The sequence below is a fragment of the Populus alba genome, chromosome 17, assembly GCF_005239225.2.
Source record: "Populus alba chromosome 17, ASM523922v2, whole genome shotgun sequence".
In the NCBI taxonomy this organism is placed as follows: Eukaryota; Viridiplantae; Streptophyta; class Magnoliopsida; order Malpighiales; family Salicaceae; genus Populus; species Populus alba.
Genome location: NC_133300.1, coordinates 6,272,670 through 6,293,526, shown reverse-complemented (window position 1 = coordinate 6,293,526; position 20,857 = coordinate 6,272,670). Strand labels below are relative to the sequence as shown.

Genomic DNA, 20,857 nt, shown 5'->3' with positions numbered 1-20,857 from the left:
CTTGATTGTTAACCACAAAAACTTAAGAGGAGTCAAGTAGGGGAAGCAAGCTGAATGCTGAATGCTTGTTTTGTGATGGATAGAAGGCAAAGGAAGCGGCTATTATATGTTAACAAATCCGTGAACAGTCGCATTCCAAGGGAAGCAAAGCCATGTGATGGGTGGATGTAAGAGGATGTTTATGAGGTGGGCATGTTTTTTCAAGAAATTAAAACCATCGAGGTGTAGCATAGCGGTGGTTAAGCATGTACCTTCTGTCTAGTTGTTGAACAGCAAACTGTGACCAATCAAAGCTGATTCATGGTTGAGACTGCGACAGACACTGATCCACAACAAATGAAGTAGATCAGTAAGCAGGCATGAGTTAGAATCTGGGTCCGATGGCTGAATGTATTGAGTAGTCAGTGAATGGTGAAAGCATAATGGACCCTTTTGTCTGAGAACTGCCAGGCAGAAGTAGGAGAAGATGGCTCATACGCCCTCCCGAATTAGATGGTTGTACAGTGATCATGAGGACCAATGTCTGGAGCTAGTTCCACAGTGACATAGTTCATATACACAGTCTCTCCTTTTCAATTCAAGGCCAATATACTTGATGTTTTCATAACAAAATAATCGTACTTAACAAGAAACAGCAATCGATTAATGTAAGTGAAACATTTGAACTCAATGGTTTTTATTATTATTATTATTTAGTTAGTTTAAGTGTTACTAATATAATTAATTTAAGTTACCACATGACTCATCTTTATCATTAAGGATGCTTAAATGTTTTAGTGTGAATTAGTGTTTATTTTTAAATCCTATCCTATGTTTATGAGTTGATTGTCATCAATAAAATTGTGTTATGAAAAAATTAAGGTTCAAGATAATAGAATTATGATAATGGATTAATTTTGTGATGGTTACACTTGTAGATTACTTGGTATCACTTAGTTATGGGGAAATTTTGCTGATTATATATATATATATATATATATATATATATATATATATAATCCTCAAAATTTCAAATACTAACCATGTTTATAAGTACAAATGATGGAAAAGTATGGTTGTTATATAAAAAGACTAACACTACCCTGTTAGCATTGATATTCTGACGGACGTATTGTAGGATCATAATCAAACAAAACAAAATTATTTGTTAAAATACAATCAATCAAATGAGATTCTTTTAATTCAGGTATACATAATATCTCATATCAAAAAATCAGTTTTTACTAAGTGATCATGTGTTATCATAAACAATATATATATATATATATATATATATATATATATATATATATTACCAAAAAGCATGATCTAATTCATATTAATAATTCAAATATCTATACTATTCATATTTCATATGGATTATTATTCACTCACTTGACTCAAAAATAGAAGGAATACAAAAGCAGATATCGAAGGAATCATATTGACACTCAGTAGGTGGAATATCAAAAGTATTTGATATATATATAATACATACTTAAAATAACTCGAAATAGGTAACATAAGAGATTACAACTCTAAAATTGGAGATCAAAATATAATTATAAAACCAAAATAGATCCATTTGATCATTCCTAAACATATTTCAAACTGATAGAACCTAAAAGAGTTGATCAATTCCAATTGCTTGGTCAACCGGTCGATCGAAATTCACCACCTAGTCAATTGAATCCATAAAGCTAAACCATCAACTAGTTAATCATGATTTTAAAGTTCCGATTCATTAGTCTCCCTAGAATTGCAGAGCCTCTAAATTTCAACTTATACATCAAAAACCTATAACAATTAATTCACAACATCTTAACTAATCCATCATCTAAACTTTAAAACACAAACTTTGAATCCCTAAATCTTAACAAATTCAAAATCATAATTAATAACAACAATTATTGTAATATTTTGAAATGAAAAGAAGAAATTGATTGGAGATGACAACAATGCCCTTGGAGAATTAGATTTGAGGTATAAATGGTTGGAGGACATTTTAGTAATGGAACAAAGAATTGGTAAATATAAATAAATAAAAAAAGAAAAAGAAAAAAAGAAGACTTGAAGAGCAAAAACCAAAAGTGAGAAAGAAGAAGAAGGGGAAGGGGAAGGGGAAGGGAAGAGAATTTGAGAAAATAAGTTTATAAGGTAAGATTTATGCTTTGTTATGTATAATTGTTGGTATTAATTAAGATTTCAAATATGTTAAGATTTAGGGTTTTGAAGTTTATGTTTTGGGTTAGATTGATGAATTGATTGAAATGTTATGGATTAATTCTTATGAGTAATGGTTTAATTGGTTGGTTTTTAGATGATTTTGTTAGGAATAATAATTTTGAGATTAATTGGTTTAATTGATATATTGGGTGTAAGAAATTGTGGAAAAACCCTTGCTAGAAATACTGGACAAAAGTGTCTTGATGTTGAGGATGATAAAATTTCACTTTGGTCCCTCCTTTGTGAAAATTATTTTTCAGTCCCAAACTTTGGGAAAATTGCAAATTGGTCCTTGGAGCAAAATTCAAGATTCTGGATAGAATTGAGGATGCATTATGAGTAAAATCTTAGTATAGTTATGGATTTATGAAATTTTTTGTTTGGTCCTTCAAATTTAGCAAAATTACAATTTGACCCTTAAAATATGAGAAAAATCCAGATTAGTCCCCAACTGTAATTTTAGTTTTTTGGATGGATTTTGAAGAATAATGGAGGTTTTTTTGGGTGAACTATTATCATGTTTTATGATTTGATTTGTTTTGAATTAGAATTTTAGAAAGCCGTTTGATTTTTGGGTTTTTGAAAAAAAGATAAGTTTAGTTCCTAAACATACAGGATTATAAGTTAGATTAAGTTAGGTGTATTAAACTGACTTTATGTTCCTTTCGAGTTTTTTTTAAGTATATCTTTTTTCGTTATTCAGCTATTTTGATATTTTATTATTGGATATCAATAGGATTTCCTTCGGTACTTGCTTCTGTGTTTGTTTTGATTTTAAGCTAGGTGATTGGATAATATCTCATATGCATGAGAAAATAGTATAAAATATTTAAATTTTTAGTATGAAATGGATCATGCTTCTTGATAATATATATAATTATCATCCTTTGTTATGATAAAATATGATCATTTGTTGAATCTGAATTCTAGATGTAAGATATGTGTACGTTTGATTTAATAGCTTCTCATTTGATTAATGTCACGAGTTAAGCCTTTAAATATGATTCTATTTGTTTGATTATGATATGACCAATTGGTATGCCAGTCAAAATACCCATTCTAAAATAGAAATGTTAGTGTTTGTGCACATCATATTTGATCCCTAGTTGGTCGGGGACGTCACCAACCTATGTAGACTAATCCTGCTCTTTTGGTTGTAATTAATACTTTTTCATTATGGCTAGTCAGTGCCCCATAAATTACTGAAATTGTATTAAGACAATCAACTTATATTATGAAATTAATTATGGCATCAGAAGCAGTGTAGAACTCTAGTTTGTTTAAATGGTAAAAGTTTGTATGTTTGTCTAGATTCGCATAGGTAAGAAAACCTGGAGATGGACTTTGTCTATGTGTCAGTCATAAATCTGGAGATCAGGTCGTGATAATTATACAATTATACATATTAAATTATAAATCTTACCTTAAAAACCTATTTTTTCTAACTCACTTCTCCTTCTTTTATCTTTCCCTCTCTTCTCTTCTTCTTCTTCTTTCTCTCTTTGAGTTTCTCTCTTTTAATTTTTTTATCTTTTCTTCTTCTTCTTCTTCTGTTTCTCTTTTTCTATTTATATTTATTAATTTTTATTCAATTACCAAAGTGTCCCTCACTCATTCATACCCAATGCTTGCTCCTTCAAGGGCATTGTTTTCCTTTCCTATAAATTTTTCCTTTTCTTCTAAAATATCACACATCTTGTTAATGTTGTACAAATTAGGGGAAAAATCTTAGAGAAAAGAATAGATTTAGATTACTAAGTGCTGAGTTTGGGACAGCAGAAGGCAAAGCAGGTGAGTTGAGTATATATACACAAAATCAGTGGAGAGTCTCCTCCCAAGGGAGGGAAGCAAAACCACGTGATGGGAGGATACCAGAGGCAATTTGGGAGGCCGGCATGTTTTCTTATGCCCGGCAAATGACAATCAAGCCATCAGGGTGTAAGATGAAACAATCTGAATTGATTACCGAGCGACCGACCCATGAAACTCCATGTGATTATGTCTTCAAGGGCTAATTTTTCATTTTTGTGGTTCTCCCTGTCTGTCGCTATCTACAGTAATGAGTCGGCATTCTTCTGAAGAATTTTGCTGTCCGGCAACATGGCAGAGAGATAATAAATGTGACACCCTCTGCTCCACCTTAATGGTTCTGCTATCAAACATAAGAAAACATGCCCTCCTCATAAATAAAACCTATCACATGGTTTTGTTTCCATGGAAAGGGATCGAGTCTGGCATCGTGAGCGTATATAAGCAAGTCTCCTGCTTTGCCTCTACCATCACAAGATCATCGTTCAGTATTCTAAAGCCTGGAGCTCACCTCTAGTTCTTGCTTAAGATCTTACCTTCAGATTAGAGTGAAACAAGACAAGATGGTTAGTGCCAAGAAGCTCATCAAATTGGCAAGGAAGTGGCAGAAGCTGGCTGCTATCAGGAGAAAAAGGATCACACTGCCGCAACCCATTGAGAGAACTGATACAAGCAGTTGCAGCACGTCGTCAACAACTCAGAAAGGCCACTTTGTAGTTTACTCCACCGATCAGAAGCGGTTTTCGCTTCCTTTAGAATATCTTCACAATAATATTGTGAGAGAGCTACTCGAAATTGCAGAAGAAGAACTTGGATCACCTAGCGATGGGCCTCTAACATTTCCATGTGATTCAGATCTTATGAAATATGTAGTTTCTTTGATAGAAAACCATATTTCTGCAGATTTAGAGAAAGCACTGTTGATGTCCATAGCCAGGAGTCACTGCTCATTGTCTTTGGATCCCCATCATGAAGTTCCAAGTCACCAAATACCAATTTGCAGCTTCTGAACAATAGAATCAGAGTTGTAAAGTTACTCCAAAGTTCAACATTAATGTAGCTTTAGTTCAGTTTCTGAAATGAACTTGCCAGCGATGGCCTTGTCATACTTTCCCTTTAACCATTGTTTACGCACATCTGATGAATGACATTAGCAGGTAATCACAGTGTCTCCTGTGAAGCAGATGAACAATAAGTAGCTGAAGAGGAGCTGTACTATATCGAATTTGTTAGGACTTATAGGAGCTCAATTTACAAGCACCAATTCTTCTTCTTTCATCTCTCATAATGATCTAAAATACAAAAACCTCTTCAATTAAAATCTCTTTATCCTATTACGAATACCTTTTTTGGCATTTTGTTTATCTGACTATTTATCTGTTGAAAAAGAATTATCAAAATCATAAGAGCAATTTAAAAAAAAAAAAAAATGTTTTCATTATTATGAAGGGTATGTATTTAAAAATTAAAAAATAATACACTAGAAATTCTATATTGAATCATATAAAAATTGATTAAAAATTTTTAAAAACATAAATTTATTTTATCCATGATACTTTTTTTTTCACATTATGCACATAATAATTGAAAAATAAATGTTAGATAAAAGCCTAAAATATTATTTGAGAACTATGAGGAAATTGAATAATAACTGAAATATAATGTTGAAAAAATTTAATGCATTCAAAAAAATACAAGAAAAAATAAAATAGAAAAGGTGAATCCAATCCTAGACAGCTATAAAGCTAAACCCAAGTGTTTGGCCTTCCCTTTTCTTTTCTTTTTTATTTATAATGGCTTTCATTTAAAAAAAAAATAAAAATAACATGTCATCTACAATTCCAGATTCTAGTAACGGAAAGGCTATCAAAAAATCTAGACATGAGTTTTTTGGGTTGAAAACACCATTTTTTTAAGCCTATTTTCATCGAAAACAACTAAAATACACCCTTATCATCTTAATAAACCAATTTCTCAACCTAAAATACCTTTAAATCAATCCAAAAACACAAAATCAAACCAAAAAAAATTCTCTCAACCTCGATCCATATTTTCTGTTGAGATGAAGATCTAAAAACACCTTAATGAACCTGTTAACACCAAGACTAGACTTGCATCCATTTCAGAACAAGAATGGGATAAATCATGAATCAAAATCATGTATACAAGCTCAATGCTCTTGATTTAATGTGGGAAGTATGTACCAGAATTAAACACTCTTGAGTTCTTGTGGTATAAATAATACAACAATAGATCTTAATTTATACGTATAAAATGTGTCCTCCCAAATTCAACCCTTGCCTGGTAACAATTTCATTGCCTTAATCTCCAGTTCCGTTTGCGCATGTGCAAAAAGTTCAATCTTCATCTTTCTTCTCAGATTTACTAGCATTTTGAGAAAATTCTGTGAGCCCCTGTCTTAGTGCTCCAAGATTGACCCCATCACCAACCAGAATGCTAGTCACTCCCATTTTTGAAACCTGTTCACAAAGAAATTCTTTTAAACGGAATAGATGACTCCACAGGGAAATTGGCAGTTCATTACAACAAAAATACAAGATTTAAAGGATCCAACTCATAAAATTAGAAGACAGGGGAAGCAGGAAAGTTTTGTTTTTACCGATTGAATGTTCCTATCCTCATCATCAAAAAAAAGCATGGAGTTAAAGGGTATCCCAGTCCTCGAATGAATCCTCTGGAAATGATCTGTCTTGTGAGTCCAACTGGAAAATATTTCCTGAATAGTCAGAAAAAATCACTCACCATGTAAGCCAAACAAAGGAGTAGTTCCTCTTGATGATAGATGAATATAATTTCATATAGGGAACATGAAGTGCATACAAAAGCAACATGGAAAACAAAACATTCTCCAAGACAACAGTGAGCAGAAAATAGAACTCCGAGCTAGCAGAATGATAGAACATTTTAATCTTTTTGGCACAAACAGGTAACTCCTAATTCCTCGTTTCTCATCAAAGGCAAGCACCAGCCACTTATACCAAGCAGAAGTGACCCAGAAATACAGATCGTGTAAAAAGATCATCAGAAACACAATAGACTTAAGAGTTTCTTACCTATTTGATATGATGAAACTCAAGAGGCTCATCACTCAAATCAAGTTATTAGGCACTAAATTAATCGTCAACATCATGAGCTATTCCAAGAAACAATTCGGTATCCAACACTTTACAAACCCTGTGTGTTAGACGCTACATCTTTCTCCTTCCCTTTCAGGACTATGTCCTACTAAACTATGACCCTGCTAGTCATGTTCTCGAGTAAGAAACACAATTGATTGACCCTGTTACTCATTGCACAGTAAAGATTTTAAAAGGAAAAAAAACGATTCTTAGTTCTTGCTGACTCACCTGTGCTACAAACATTGGCTTGAGACTTAGTTTGTCAATAAATGTCTTTGCAATATCTGAGGTTGGTGATCTAGAAGCAATGGCCATGTCAATCCCCTTTTCCTTGAGTGCATCTACTATGCCTTTAGCTTGGGGATACAAGGATGGCATTTCACGCTTGGAGAGACAATCGCTGAATAACAACCATAATTGAATCAAAATTTAGACCATGAAGAACCAAAAAAACATTGGCACAAGGAGAAAATAAAAAGAAACCATTCTAATGTTTAAATAATCAAGTACTACAACGATAGTACCTTTTTTTTATTAAACTAATGCAAGGTTCTAAAGACCAAATAGGGCATTAGTATCATTATATGCAGGTAAGATGCAAAAGTTGAATGTACCAGCGCGATCAACTGCTGAATGTTTTGCTTCCACTGATGTTTCAAACGTTATTAAATGTGTAGAAAAAACATTAGCTGCAAAATTAATTGTCAAATTACTTATATTACATACAATGAGGTGCGTGAACGATGAAGGGCTAAATACTAAGTTGAACAACTCAACCCACATTCAATCAACACCATATTACAAACTAACTTCAAGGCTTCAATTCAAACAACATTAAAAGTATCCTCCAAGAAATTAAAAACAAATTCTCATTAAAACTACAAACATTTTTTCCAACATACTAGCAAGTCCATTTCAGCTCTCCAGTAATTCAGATTTTAATTTAAAAATTCTTTCCTGATACTAACAATCTTGATAAATAACACAAACATATAATACCAAGTTACAATTTTTAACAAGAAAGTTTCCCAGTAACACAGAAGCAGAGCAAAGCGTGAGAAACCCACATGAAAATAACAACATTAGAGAAGAAAGCATGACAAAAGGAACATTATATTTGACACAACTTTATGTCTACATGCATGTGGCTGTAAAGAAAGAAAGGTACCAATAGAAAGGCCAGAGAGTGTAATCTAGATCGAAGACGACCAATCTAGGCAGCACTTGAAACATTCCAATAATCTGCAAAGCATCGTTTTTCACCGTCTCGTCTCCCATCTTTCTGCTTGCTTTTGCCTTTCCGAAAGAATTTGAGAGAATTTTAAGCGTTTGGTCGCTCGGTGTTCTTGGTGGAAAGAATAATAATAATAAATAAATAAATCTAATTGGTATTTGTTTGACAAAGTAAACACGATGTTCAGGTGGACTTCTGAATTTTTATGGTCATGGCCCAAAACAAGCCAATAATTTATAGGGACCCAATCTATTTTCTTTCTCAATCAGGTCCTTATGTATTGATAAATTCTCAATCAGATCATTCCTTCATGATTAAGTAGTTAGTGAAGCTCATATGGTTATATATATAATATATATATATATATATATATATATATATATTATATATATATATATATATATATATATATATATATATATATTAACTCTTGAAGAATTCAATTCAATTCATAAATAAATTTAAATAACTTATTATAATTTTTATATTTAAAATAAAATATTAAAATAGATAACATTTCCAAATAAATCACTTAAAATATCGAGGTTTTCTAAAATTTTAAAAAACATAAAAAAAAACCAATCAAACAAATAATCAAATTCACATGTACTAAATACTACAAATTAATGTATTTTAACATATCAATGGAGTCGCTCAAAACTAAATTGAAATAATTTAATGTTGAAGCTAAAAATCCAATCTTGGCATTAACAAACATAAGAACAAAAATACAATAATGCACCAAAGTTACAAATCTTTATCGTTCAAATATTTAATAAAGCAAAACAAAACAAGAATATCCTAGAATATATATATATATATATATATATATATATATATATATAAGCAAAAGAGAACATAATGTTTGACATTCATCATTATTATATTTAAGAATGTTGTTTTTCTCTCTTTATTTAGCATTTCTGTATAAAAATAGTGGATGTAAGAGATCCACTAACTATAAACATTGTTTAGACTTTTTGTTTTTTTCAATTCTTTGAAAGGTGAGAAAGCTAGTATATTAGGAGAGACATGTGTCATATAGAGAGGAGAACTTGAGCAAACTATTAATTATCCCTTGTTATATTGTTAAAGATTAAGCTCAAAACACATACATTTTTTTTAAAAAAATAACAGTCAGTTTTGATAAAAAAAAAAAAAAAACTTAGGTTATGATTTTACAAAATCAATAAAATCAAAGGGTGTGACACATGTTACGTAGAGAGAAGAGTTTGAACAAATTATTAATTATCCCTTATTATGTTGCCAAAGACTAAAGCCCAAAATACATACATTTAAAAAGAATTAACAATCAACTTTGATTAAAAAACTTAGGTTATAATCTTACAAAATCAATAAAATTAAAGGGTGTGACACTTGTTACGTGGAGAGAAGAACTTAAACAAACCATTAATTATCCCTTGTTATGTTGCTAAAGACTAAGCCCAAAACACATACATTTAAAAAAGAATTCACAGTCAACTTTGATCAAAAGACTTAGGTTATGATTTTACAAAATCAATCAAATCAAAGGGTGTGACACATGTTACGTGAAGAGACGAACTTGAGCAAACCATTAATTATCCCTTGTTATGTTGCTAAAAACTAAGCCTAAAACACATACATTTTTAAACAGAATTAACAGTCAACTTTGATCAAAAGACTTAAGTTATAATTTTACAAAATCAATAAAATCAAAGGGTGTGACACATTTTACATAGAGAGGGGAACTTAAGCAAACCATTACTTATCCCTTGTTATGTTGCTAAAAACTACGCCCAAAACACATATATTTAAAAAGAAGTTAACAATCAACTTTCGTTAAAAAACTTAGGATATTATCTTATAAAATCAATAAAATCAAAGGATGTGACACATGTTATATAAAGAGAGGAAACAATCAACTTTGGTTAAAAGACATAGGCTATAATTTTACAAAATCAATAAAATCAAAGGATCTAAATTATAATTTACACAAGAGTATAGCCAAGACTCTCTCTATCAGATCATGAACAGATGCATCCCTCAAGGTAGTGCAAATTTTACTTCATCAGAAAGAAGATGAACCCAGCCAGGATGTGAGGCTGAGATGAACACAGATCAGGGAGCTTTCTCTAAGACAGCCATCAGATCTTGCTTTAACTGTTAATTAACTTAGCAAGGCTTGATGGTGGAAAGGTCAAGATGGGAGGCAGGGAAAGGGCTTTTTTTCTAATACCTTCCCATTTATATCTACTCAAGTTATGATTAAAAAAAATGTAAATTGATGCTGTAAAAATGCATTGATTATATTTTTTTTGGCAATTTGTTTATCTGAATATTTATCTGTTGAAAAAGAATTATCAAAATCATAAAAGCAATTAAAATAAAATGTTTTCATTATTATGAAGGGAATGTAATTAAAAATTAAAAAAATAATACATTGGAAATTCTATATTGAATCATATAAAAAATTGATTAAAATTTTTTGAAAACATAAATTTTATTTTAACCATGATGCTTTTTTTTTCACATTATGCACATAATAATTGAAAAATAAATGTTAGATAAAAGCCTATAATATTATTTGAGAACTATGAGTAAATTGAATAATAACTTAAATATAATATTCAAAAAATTTACAAAAAAAAAAAAAAAAAAAACACAAAAAGAGGTGAGGTCCGATCTTAGATAGCCGTAAGCTAAACCCAAGTGCTTGGCCTTCCTCTTTTTTTTTTTTCTATTTATAATGGCCTTCCTTTAAAAAAATAAACAAATAATAGATTACATGTCGTTTACCATTCCAGATTCCTAGTCATCAGAAAGACTGTCAAAAAAATCTAGACTAAAGTTTTTTTGGGTTGAAAAACACATTTTTTTTTAAAACCTATTTTCATCGAAAACAACTAAAATACACCATAACCATCTTAATAAACCAATTTTCCTACCTAAAACACCTTTAAATCAATCCAAAAACACAAAATCAAACCAAATTTTTTTTTCTCAACCTTGAACCATTTTTTCTGACGAGATGAAGATCTAAAAACACCTTAATGAAGTTGTTAACACCAAGACTATACTTTTTTTTTTGCGGGAAATGTGATCAACGACAACTTCTTTGTTTCGCTGTTATCCGATGATTTTCTCTTTTCCATCTCACACTAAAGAACTAAAAAACAAACAAAATGAACTTTTGAATCAGAACTAAAATTTCAAAAACTATAGGGTCTGTAAAATCAGAAAAAGAAAAATAAATGGACTAAAAATTACTTTTTTTGCATGAATTTAAGATTGGTCATGAGGTTTTTTTTTTATTTCACACTTTAATCCTCTTTGATTGAAATTTTTATTTCCTTAACTTTTTTTTTTTAAAAAAAGGTCAACAATCTAGTCATAGAAGCCTGCAATTGAAAAAAAAAACTTGAGAACAAAATTGGAAGAAAAAAAGGTTTGTGTATTGTAGATCATGACAACGACTTCCTAGCTATTTTAGTATATCTGTAATTGTAATCTAGTTATAATGTAATGTTTGGAGATCTTCTTCATGTGTAACATTATGTTCTTCAATTCCTTGTTCTGCATCTTTGATTTTTGGCTGCTTGGATAAAATAATGGATTGGTGAAAAGGCACTCGCTTTGGGGAGTCGACAGCCCATTGTTGTTTATCTCATTAATTTCTTTTTATGTTGTTTTTATGATCAGTACCAAGATGATCATCAAATTGGCAAGGAGATGGCAGAAACTAGCTGCTACTAGGAGAAAAACAAGCACTCTGCCACAACCCTTTGGGAGAACAGACACAAGCAGTTGTCGCACCAGCTGAGAAGGGTCATTTTGTGTGTGTTCATCAGAAACGACTTTTGCTTCCTTAGGAATAACTACACAGAAAAATTCTCAGAAAGCTACCCAAATTGGCAGAAGAAGAGTATGGTTTGTCTGGCGATGGACCTCTCACATTGCCATGTGATGCAGCACTATTAGAACACGTAATTGCTTTGAATAAACGACATGTTACCAGAGAGGTAGAGAAAGCATCGCTGATGCCCATAGCCAGAAATTGCTGCTCATGTTCTTCGGATCACTATCATCAAGTCACAGACCATAAAATGCCACTTTATAGCTCTGCAGGGTAATAAATTACACACGTGAATTAGTCACCCAAGTTTAGTTGATTGACCTTGAATCAAATGATGAAAATTTAGACACAGAGTCGATTGTAGTTCTGGAATACAAAATTATAGGGATTTTGCATCCGTAATCCTTGACATGTTTCTCCATAGGGAATTAAAAGAGAACAGCCTAAATCCTTTGATTCAAGAGTTTATGTTACCGTTACATGGTTCTTGCTAATCAGAGAGAAGCAGCTGCATCAAGTGATGCTGAGTAATGAAATGTGGGCCACAATTAAATGATGGGATATAAATGAACACGAATTAAGGTAATCAGGCAGCAGCAGCAATAAACCGTGAACTACAATTGCATCCATTTCAGAACAAGAATGGGAGATAAATCATGAATCAAAATCATGTATACAAGCTCAATGCTCTTGATTTAATGTGGGAAGCATGTACCAGAATTAAACACTCTTGAGGAGTTCTTGTGGTATAAATAATACAACAATAGATCTTAATTTATACGTATAAAATGTGTCCTCCCAAATTCAACCCTTGCCTGGTAACAATTTCATTGCCTTAATCTCCAGTTCCGTTTGCGCATGTGCAAAAAGTTCAATCTTCATTTTTCTTCTCAGATGAATTTGGATTTTGTGAATATTTCTGCCACCTCTGCTTGTTCTTCTCAGATTTACTAGCATTTTGAGAAAATTCTGTGAGCCCCTGTCTTAGTGCTCCAAGATTGACCCCATCACCAACCAGAATGCTAGTCACTCCCATTTTTGAAACCTGTTCACAAAGAAATTCTTTTAAACGGAATAGATGACTCCACAGGGAAATTGGCACTTCATTACAAATAAAATACAAGATTTAAAGGATCCAACTCATAAAATTAGAAGACAGGGGAAGCAGGACAGTTTTGTTTTTACCGATTGAATGTTCCTATCCTCATCATCAAAAAAAAGCATGGAGTTAAAGGGTATCCCAGTCCTCGAATGAATCCTCTGGAAATGATCTGTCTTGTGAGTCCAACTGGAAAATATTTCCTGAATAGTCAGAAAAAATCACTCACCATGTAAGCCAAACAAAGGAGTAGTTCCTCTTGACGATAGATTAATATAATTTCATACGGGGAACATGAAATGCATAAAAAAGCAACATGGAAAACAAAACATTCTCCAAGACAACAGTGAGCAGAAAATAGAACTCCGAGCTAGCAGAATGATAGAACATTTTAATCTTTTTGGCACAAACAGGTAACTCCTAATTCCTCGTTTCTCATCAAAGGCAAGCACCAGCCACTTATACTAAGCAGAAGTGACCCAGAATTACAGATCGTGTAAAAGAATCATCAGAAACACAATAGACTTAAGAGTTTCTTACCTATTTGATATGATGAAACTCAGAGGCTCATCACTCAAATCAAGTTATTGGGCACTAAATTAATCCTCAACATCATGAGCTATTCCGAGAAACAATTCAGTATCCAACACTTTACAAACCCTGTGTGTTAGAAGCTACATCTTTCGCCTTCCCTTTGAGGACTATGTTCTACTAAACTATGACCCTGCTAGTCATGTTCTTGAGTAAGAAACACAATTGGTTGACCCTCTTACTCATGGCACAGTAAAGAATTAAAAAGGATAAAAAAAAGATTCTTAGTTCTTGCTGACTCACCTGTGCTACAAACATTGGCTTGAGACTTAGTTTGTCAATAAATGTCTTTGCAATATCTGAGGTTGGTGATCGAGAAGCAATGGCCATGTCAATCCCCTTTTCCTTGAGTGCATATACTATGCCTTTAGCTTGGGGATACAAGGATGGCATTTCACGCTTGGAGCGACATTCGCTGAATAACAACCATAATTGAATCAAAATTTAGACCATGGAGAACCAAAAAAACATTGGCACAAGGAGAAAATAAAAAGCAACCATTCTAATGTTTAAATAATCAAGTACTACAAAGATAGTACCTTTTTTTTTATTAAACTAATGCAAGGTTCTAAAGACCAAATAGGGCATTAGTATCATTATATGCAAGTAAGATGCAAAAGTTGTATGTACCAGCGCGATCAACTGCTGAATGTTTTGCTTCCACTGATGTTTCAAACGTTATTAAATGTGTAGAAAAAACATTAGCTGCAAAATTAATTGTCAAATTACTTATATTACATACAATGAGGTGCGTGAACGATGAAGGGCTAAATACTAAGTTGAACAACTCAACCCACATTCAATCAACACCATATTACAAACTAACTTCAAGGCTTCAATTCAAACAACATTAAAAGGACCCTCCAAGAAATTAAAAACAAATTCTCATTAAAACTACAAACATTTTTTCCAACATACTAGCAAGTCCATTTCAGCTCTCCAGTAATTCAGATTTTAATTTAAAAATTCTTTCCTGATACTAACAATCTTGATAAATAACACAAACATATAATACCAAGTTACAATTTTTAACAAGAAAGTTTCCCAGTAACACAGAAGCAGAGCAAAGCGTGAGAAACCCACATGAAAATAACAACATTAGAGAAGAAAGCATGACAAACGGAACATTATATTTGACACAACTTTATGTCTACATGCATGTGGCCGTAAAGAAAGAAAGGTACCAATAGAAAGGCCAGAGAGTGTAATCTAGATCGAAGACGACCAATCTAGGCAGCACTTGAAACATTCCAATAATCTGCAAAGCATCGTTTTTCACCGTCTCGTCTCCCATCTTTCTGCTTGCTTTTGCCTTTCCGAAAGAATTTGAGAGAATTTTAAGCGTTTGGTCGCTCGGTGTTCTTGGTGGTAATAATAAATAAATGTAGTTGGTATTTGTTTGTCAAAGAAAACATAAGGTTCAGGTGGGCTTCTGAATTTTATGGTCATGGCCCAAAACAAGCCAATATTTTATAGGACCCAGTCTATTTTCTTTCTCAATCAGGTCCTTAATGTATTGATAAATTCTCAATCATATCATTACTTCATGATTAAGTAGCTAGTGAAGCTCATATGGTTATATATATATGAATTCTTGAAGAATTCAATTCAATTCATAAATAAATTTAAATAACTTATTATAATTTTTATATTTAAAATAAAATATTTAAACAGATAATAGTTAATAACGAGATCTTTTTAAATTTTAAAAACATAAATAAAAACCAACCAAACAAATAATTAATTAAAATGTACTAAACACCACAAAGTAATGTATTTTAACATATCAATGAAGCCATTCAAAAATTAAATAATTTAAATGTTGAAATTTAAAATCCCATCTTTGCATTAACAAACATAAGAATAAAAATACAATAATAAACCAAAGTTACAATTTTTATCGTTCAAATATCCTAATAAAACAAAACAAGAAAATCCCATGTTTGAACAACTATAACAAAAAACAAAAGCAAAAAAGAACATAATGTTTGACATTCATCACTATTATATTTAAGAATGTTGTTGTTTTTTCATTATTTAGCATTTCTCATATAAAAATAGTGGATATAAGAGATCCACTAATTATAAACATTGTTTAGGCTTTTTTTTTTTTCAATCCTTTGAAGGGTGACGAGGCTAGTATATTAGGAGAAACACATATCGAGGAGAACTTGAGCCACCTATTAATTATCCCTTGTTATATTGCTAAAGACTAAGTTCAAAACACATACATTTTTTTAATAAAAATTAACAGTCATTTTTGATAAAAAAAAAAAAAAAACACTTAGATTATGATTTTACAAAATCAAAAGGTGTGTGACACATGTTACGTAGAGAAGGGAACTTGAACAAATCATTAATTATTCCTTGTCATGTTGCTAAAGACCAAGCCCAAAACACATACATTTAAAAAAGAATTAACAGGCACTTAAGGTCTTGCCCCAGCGGTTGAAGGGACTTGTTCCCTTCCTCTGCATCCTGGGTTCAAACCTCACCGTGCATGCCTGTCACCCCCGCAGTGCCTTACATGCTCATTAGGTTTGCAGGATGTTTAGTGAGCCGTGAGATTAGTCGTAGTGCGCGCAAGCTGCCCCGGACACCCACGTAAATAATAATAAAAAAAAGAATTAACAGTCAACTTTGGTTTAAAAACTTAAGTTATGATCTTACAAAATCAATAAAATCAAAGGGTGTGACACATGTTATGCAGAGAGAAGAACTTGAGCAAATAATTAATTATCTCTTGTTATGTTGCTAAAAACTAAGCCCAAAACACATACATTTAAAATAGAATTATCAGTCAACTTTAGTTTAAAAACTTAGGTTATGATCTTACAAAATCAATAAAATCAAAGGGTGTGACTAGGGATGTTAAAAAAAACCGACCAACAGATTAAACAAAAAAAATTAAGAAAAAATTAACCAAAAAAAAACAAATTGATAAAAAAAAAACCAAGTAAACTGATAAAAAAATAATAAAAAAAACCATCCGGTTTGGTTCGGTTTTAATTTAAAAGGATTTAAACCAATTGAACTGGACCAAACCGAACCGGTTTAATTGAATCTAAAAACAAGTATAAAAGGAACATCCTAAACCTAAATAGTAAATACCCTAAACCCCCCCGGTCACCTTTCCAGCCGTCCTCCCTTTCCCCTTCCCTTTCCAGCCGCCCCACCCATCCCTCCCTCCCTCCCCGCTCTCCCCCCCCTCCCATTTCCTCCTTTCTAGTCGCCCCACCCCTCACCTTTCCCGCTCCCTCTTCTTTGTGCTCTTTTATTTCATTTTCTCTCATATTGTTGTCTTTTCTCATTTACTAATGACATGATGAGACAAACCTTTCTAGCTAAAGTTTGTACTCTCTGCTTTAGTTTATGGCAGAAAACTTTGATAAAATCCTTGTTTCTGGTTTTATTAACCTGCAATTCTGCTAATGAGGTCCCGGTAGTTTGCGGGACGCTATTGGAAACCTTGTTAACATGTAGTTGTGTTAACTTGGATAAATCCAGTGATTTTGATTCTGCTAAGGAAGATCTTTCAGATCTCAACCAAAAAGCTCAAATTCCAAGTTTTCAGCAAAGATTTTTCTAAATGTAATTCGGCTAAGTTTATCCAGTGATAGTGATTCGGCCAAGTTTTCTCTTATTTAATTGGTTTCGGTTTTTCTAGTTTTTAAGGCTAAAAAACCGACCCGAACCAGACAAAACCGGTTTAGTTTGAACCGATTTTCGGTTTGGTTCATATTAACAAGAAATGGTATTTTTTGATTTGGTTGAATTTTTATATTAAAACCGGATCAAACCGGACCGTGAACTCCTTTAAGGGTGTGTTTGGTATTGCGGTTACTGTTGTGGTTTGAAAAAAAATTGTTTTATAAAAAGTACTTTTAATTGAGGTTGGTTAAAAAAAATGATTTTCAAATTGAGGTTATATTATATATATATATATATTGATTGTTTTTAATTTAAATATTGTAGATTTAACTATTGTTATTACATCATGAAATAAATAATACTTTATATAAAATATTTTGTATTGTTCCATTAAACTATCTACAATTCCATCACGTATAAAATACATCCGACAAAGATTATAGTTTCATTGGTTTTGTAAGCGTGCAACAACATTAAATAAAATATCATCAGAAATAAAATTGGGATTGTGATCAAATTCTACAAATATTGTCATCAAGCGATCTTCTTCTAATTTATATAGTTTTATTGGATAATATAAAACACTAGTTTTTCGAATAAAAAACAATTAAAAATATTTTTTTTTACTGGGTTGGACCTGATTCAATACATTTTTATAGTTTTGGACTGGGTCCAGTATCCACTGTTCATGTGAATAGTGGAGGAACTCTCCACTGTCCACTTAAGTGAACAGTGGAGAGTGAATTAATTTCACTCTCCATATGAGAAGACGCAGGCAGGATCATAGGAGAAGAATGCAGGAGAAGTAGATAAAACCTACTTCTCATAAGCTAAGGTTCCACCTCAGTTATTAGGTGGGATCCATGTAAAAAAATGTATAGTTTAAATTAACCAAACACTTTAATTCAGCTTTTGTTTTCTACTGCTGCCGCAGTGCCAAACAGGCACTAAGCGTGACACATGGACTAAGCCCAAAACACATACATTTAAAAAAAAAATTAATGGTCAACTTTGGTTAAAAATCTTAGGTTATGATCTTACAACATCAATAAAATCAAAGGTTGTGACAGATATTACGTAGAAAGAGGAACTTGAGCAAACCATTAATTAACCCCCGTTATGTTGCTAAAAACTAAGCCCAAAACACCTACATTTAAAAAAGAATGAAAATCAACTTTGCACAAAAGATATAGGCTATGATTTTACAAAATCAATAAAATCAAAGAGTCTAAATAATTTACACAAGAATACACCCAAGACTCTCTGTCAAATCATGAGCAGATGCATCCCTAAGGTAGTGCAAGTTTTACTTCATCAGAAAGAAGATGAACCCAACCAGGATGTGAGGCTAAGATGAACACAGATCAGGGAGCTTTCTCTAAAACAGCCATTGGATCTTGCTTTAACTGTTAATTACCTTAGCAAGGCTTGATGGTGGAAAGGTCAAGATGGGAGGCAGGGAAAGAGCTTTTTCTAATACCTTCCCATTTATATCTACTCAAGTTATGATTAAAAAAAGTAAATTGATGCTGCAGAAATGCATTAAGTTTTTTTAACCTTGATTCCACAGAGATTGGTGCTACGTACAGATGAGCACATATTTTGAAGCCCTCAAGGGAGGTAAATAGTGCCACAGAAAAGCTCACTCCCCGCCATTCTCTTCTTTTCTCTACCTCTTTCTATGATATTTACAACCCTGAAGACCCTTCAAAGTTCTGTCCATTTCCTTACTTACGCGCCCTTAAAGAATATGTACTGATATAACACTGCTATTCGCAGTGAGATGCGATACTTCAGGAATGCTTCCTCAGAGAAATCAAATGCCGTCAGATGTATGCTTTGTCCTCTCTGCAGTATGTTCATCAGATGTCAAATCGATAACATGTTTTTGGACTCCTCTCAAAAAGTTTTCAGCAGTGTTCATCGCGTCAACTGATGCGCCAAGTTTATTGCAATTGCCAGTGTTATGAAAGGATGATGGCGAATCATTAGTCACATGGTCATTGTGCATGCAGTTTCCCTCCGGAGAGTCCTCAACAAATACCTCAGGCTCGGTTGATTTTGAAGAAAGTTCATGGCAATCTGTGTGTTTTTGATGGTCTAATCCCTCAAACTGTGAATGCAAACGATCTTCATCAACCCCTACCTCCCCTATCTCTGATGATTTTGGGGATCTACTGGTAGATGCTTCTGAACTGGAGTCGTCATAAGGTTCCTCAAGCTGCATGTATTTTTGATTCCTAGATGAACCGAGAGATCTAAGGTCTTTGAGAGAAAGTGAGGTTGAGGGAAATTCCATTGCCAAGCCAGCAGGTAGCTGATCATCTTCTGTGTCTGGCGATGAATCAGAGATTCGTTCACCGGTTTCCTCAGCTTCCTGTTTCCAGACAACGCGAAAAAATTCAGTAACTTGCATAGGAAACTATTGTTCATCATCAGCAAAGATAAAATTATTACCTGTGATAAAATTATTACCTCCACAGGTGACATGCAAGTCCTCCAATGAAGTGTTCCTGTCTGCCAGCAATTTCCATTGGAAAAAAACCTTGCACTAGTTCCTGGTTTGAGCAAATCCCTGGAATTCAACCCTAGTTCTTCAAGTCTTCGTCGCTGTGCAACACTGATTGGAGATTTTGCTGTGAGTGAAATCTGAATCTCCATATCAGTATCAGGACCAGATACTGCACTGCATACCTCCTCAAGGAACTCAACTCCAGTTTCTTGCTCATTTGGATCAGAAGATTGAGTACAAGAATGATCTTCAATGATTTCACAGATCAATTTCTGGATGTGTGTCCTTTTCAGTGAGGCCTCCCCAGGTATAAACCAATTTCTACTAAGCTGGTTAAAGATTAAAAAATTTGTAACTTCCCAAAATCTGAAAATTGCCATTTTTTTCAAAAATTCAGAAAACAATTGCCAAATATAAAGATAATGGACACGAGCATTCAATTCCTGATAACAATTTATGGTCCAGTATAGCAGGATGAGGCCCTCTAGTCCTGATCCCATAAAGAAAATTGTAGGGAGAGAGGGAACAGAAAGCAAGAGAAAATAGAAGTTGTCAATTTTATTCATAGAAAATTCTAACAATTCTTGCAGTTTATATAGTTGTAAAGACTACCACAACTTGATAATAAGAGCAAAGCAGCTGAAGTTAAATCACAAATGCAATTGCAAACTAAATAAAAAAAATAACAGTTTACTATGAAAAGCAAACCAGTATTCAGAAAACAATGCTGTAATTGCAAATTTGAACATGCACAGAAGGAGCCAAAATCATCAGTAATCAT

At 32.7% G+C, this 20,857-nt stretch overlaps 4 protein-coding genes across 5 annotated transcripts; 1 reads left to right on the top strand and 3 right to left on the bottom strand.

The window, feature by feature from the left end:
* The first annotated feature begins 4,577 nt into the window (after nucleotides 1–4,577).
* On the top strand, nucleotides 4,578–5,024 carry LOC118036361 (auxin-responsive protein SAUR68). Its single transcript, XM_035042029.2, has one exon. It carries the CDS (start codon nucleotides 4,578–4,580, stop codon nucleotides 5,022–5,024), a length of 447 nt encoding a protein of 148 aa, XP_034897920.1.
* A 1,153-nt stretch (nucleotides 5,025–6,177) lies between these two features.
* On the bottom strand, nucleotides 6,178–8,533 carry LOC118036369 (uncharacterized). The gene is made up of 4 exons (XM_035042037.2): nucleotides 8,323–8,533; nucleotides 7,383–7,554; nucleotides 6,635–6,751; nucleotides 6,178–6,494 (listed from the first exon to the last, which is right to left on the bottom strand). Exons 1-4 carry the CDS (start codon nucleotides 8,430–8,432, stop codon nucleotides 6,372–6,374), a joined length of 522 nt encoding a protein of 173 aa, XP_034897928.1. The 5' UTR covers nucleotides 8,433–8,533; the 3' UTR covers nucleotides 6,178–6,371.
* Nucleotides 8,534–12,818: 4,285 nt separating this feature from the next.
* LOC118036368 (uncharacterized) lies at nucleotides 12,819–15,303 on the bottom strand. Its single transcript, XM_035042035.2, has 4 exons — nucleotides 15,098–15,303; nucleotides 14,157–14,328; nucleotides 13,409–13,525; nucleotides 12,819–13,268 (listed from the first exon to the last, which is right to left on the bottom strand). Exons 1-4 carry the CDS (start codon nucleotides 15,205–15,207, stop codon nucleotides 13,095–13,097), a joined length of 573 nt encoding a protein of 190 aa, XP_034897926.1. The 5' UTR covers nucleotides 15,208–15,303; the 3' UTR covers nucleotides 12,819–13,094.
* A 3,413-nt stretch (nucleotides 15,304–18,716) lies between these two features.
* LOC118036364 (uncharacterized) lies at nucleotides 18,717–20,831 on the bottom strand. Of its 2 annotated transcripts, none has more exons than XM_035042032.2 (2): nucleotides 20,022–20,831; nucleotides 18,717–19,941 (listed from the first exon to the last, which is right to left on the bottom strand). In XM_035042032.2, exons 1-2 carry the CDS (start codon nucleotides 20,640–20,642, stop codon nucleotides 19,381–19,383), a joined length of 1,182 nt encoding a protein of 393 aa, XP_034897923.1. In that variant the 5' UTR covers nucleotides 20,643–20,831; the 3' UTR covers nucleotides 18,717–19,380. The 2 variants fall into 2 exon arrangements, with proteins under 2 accessions (XP_034897923.1, XP_034897924.1); XM_035042033.2 differs by having other exon boundaries at nucleotides 20,040–20,826.
* Nucleotides 20,832–20,857: the final 26 nt, after the last annotated feature.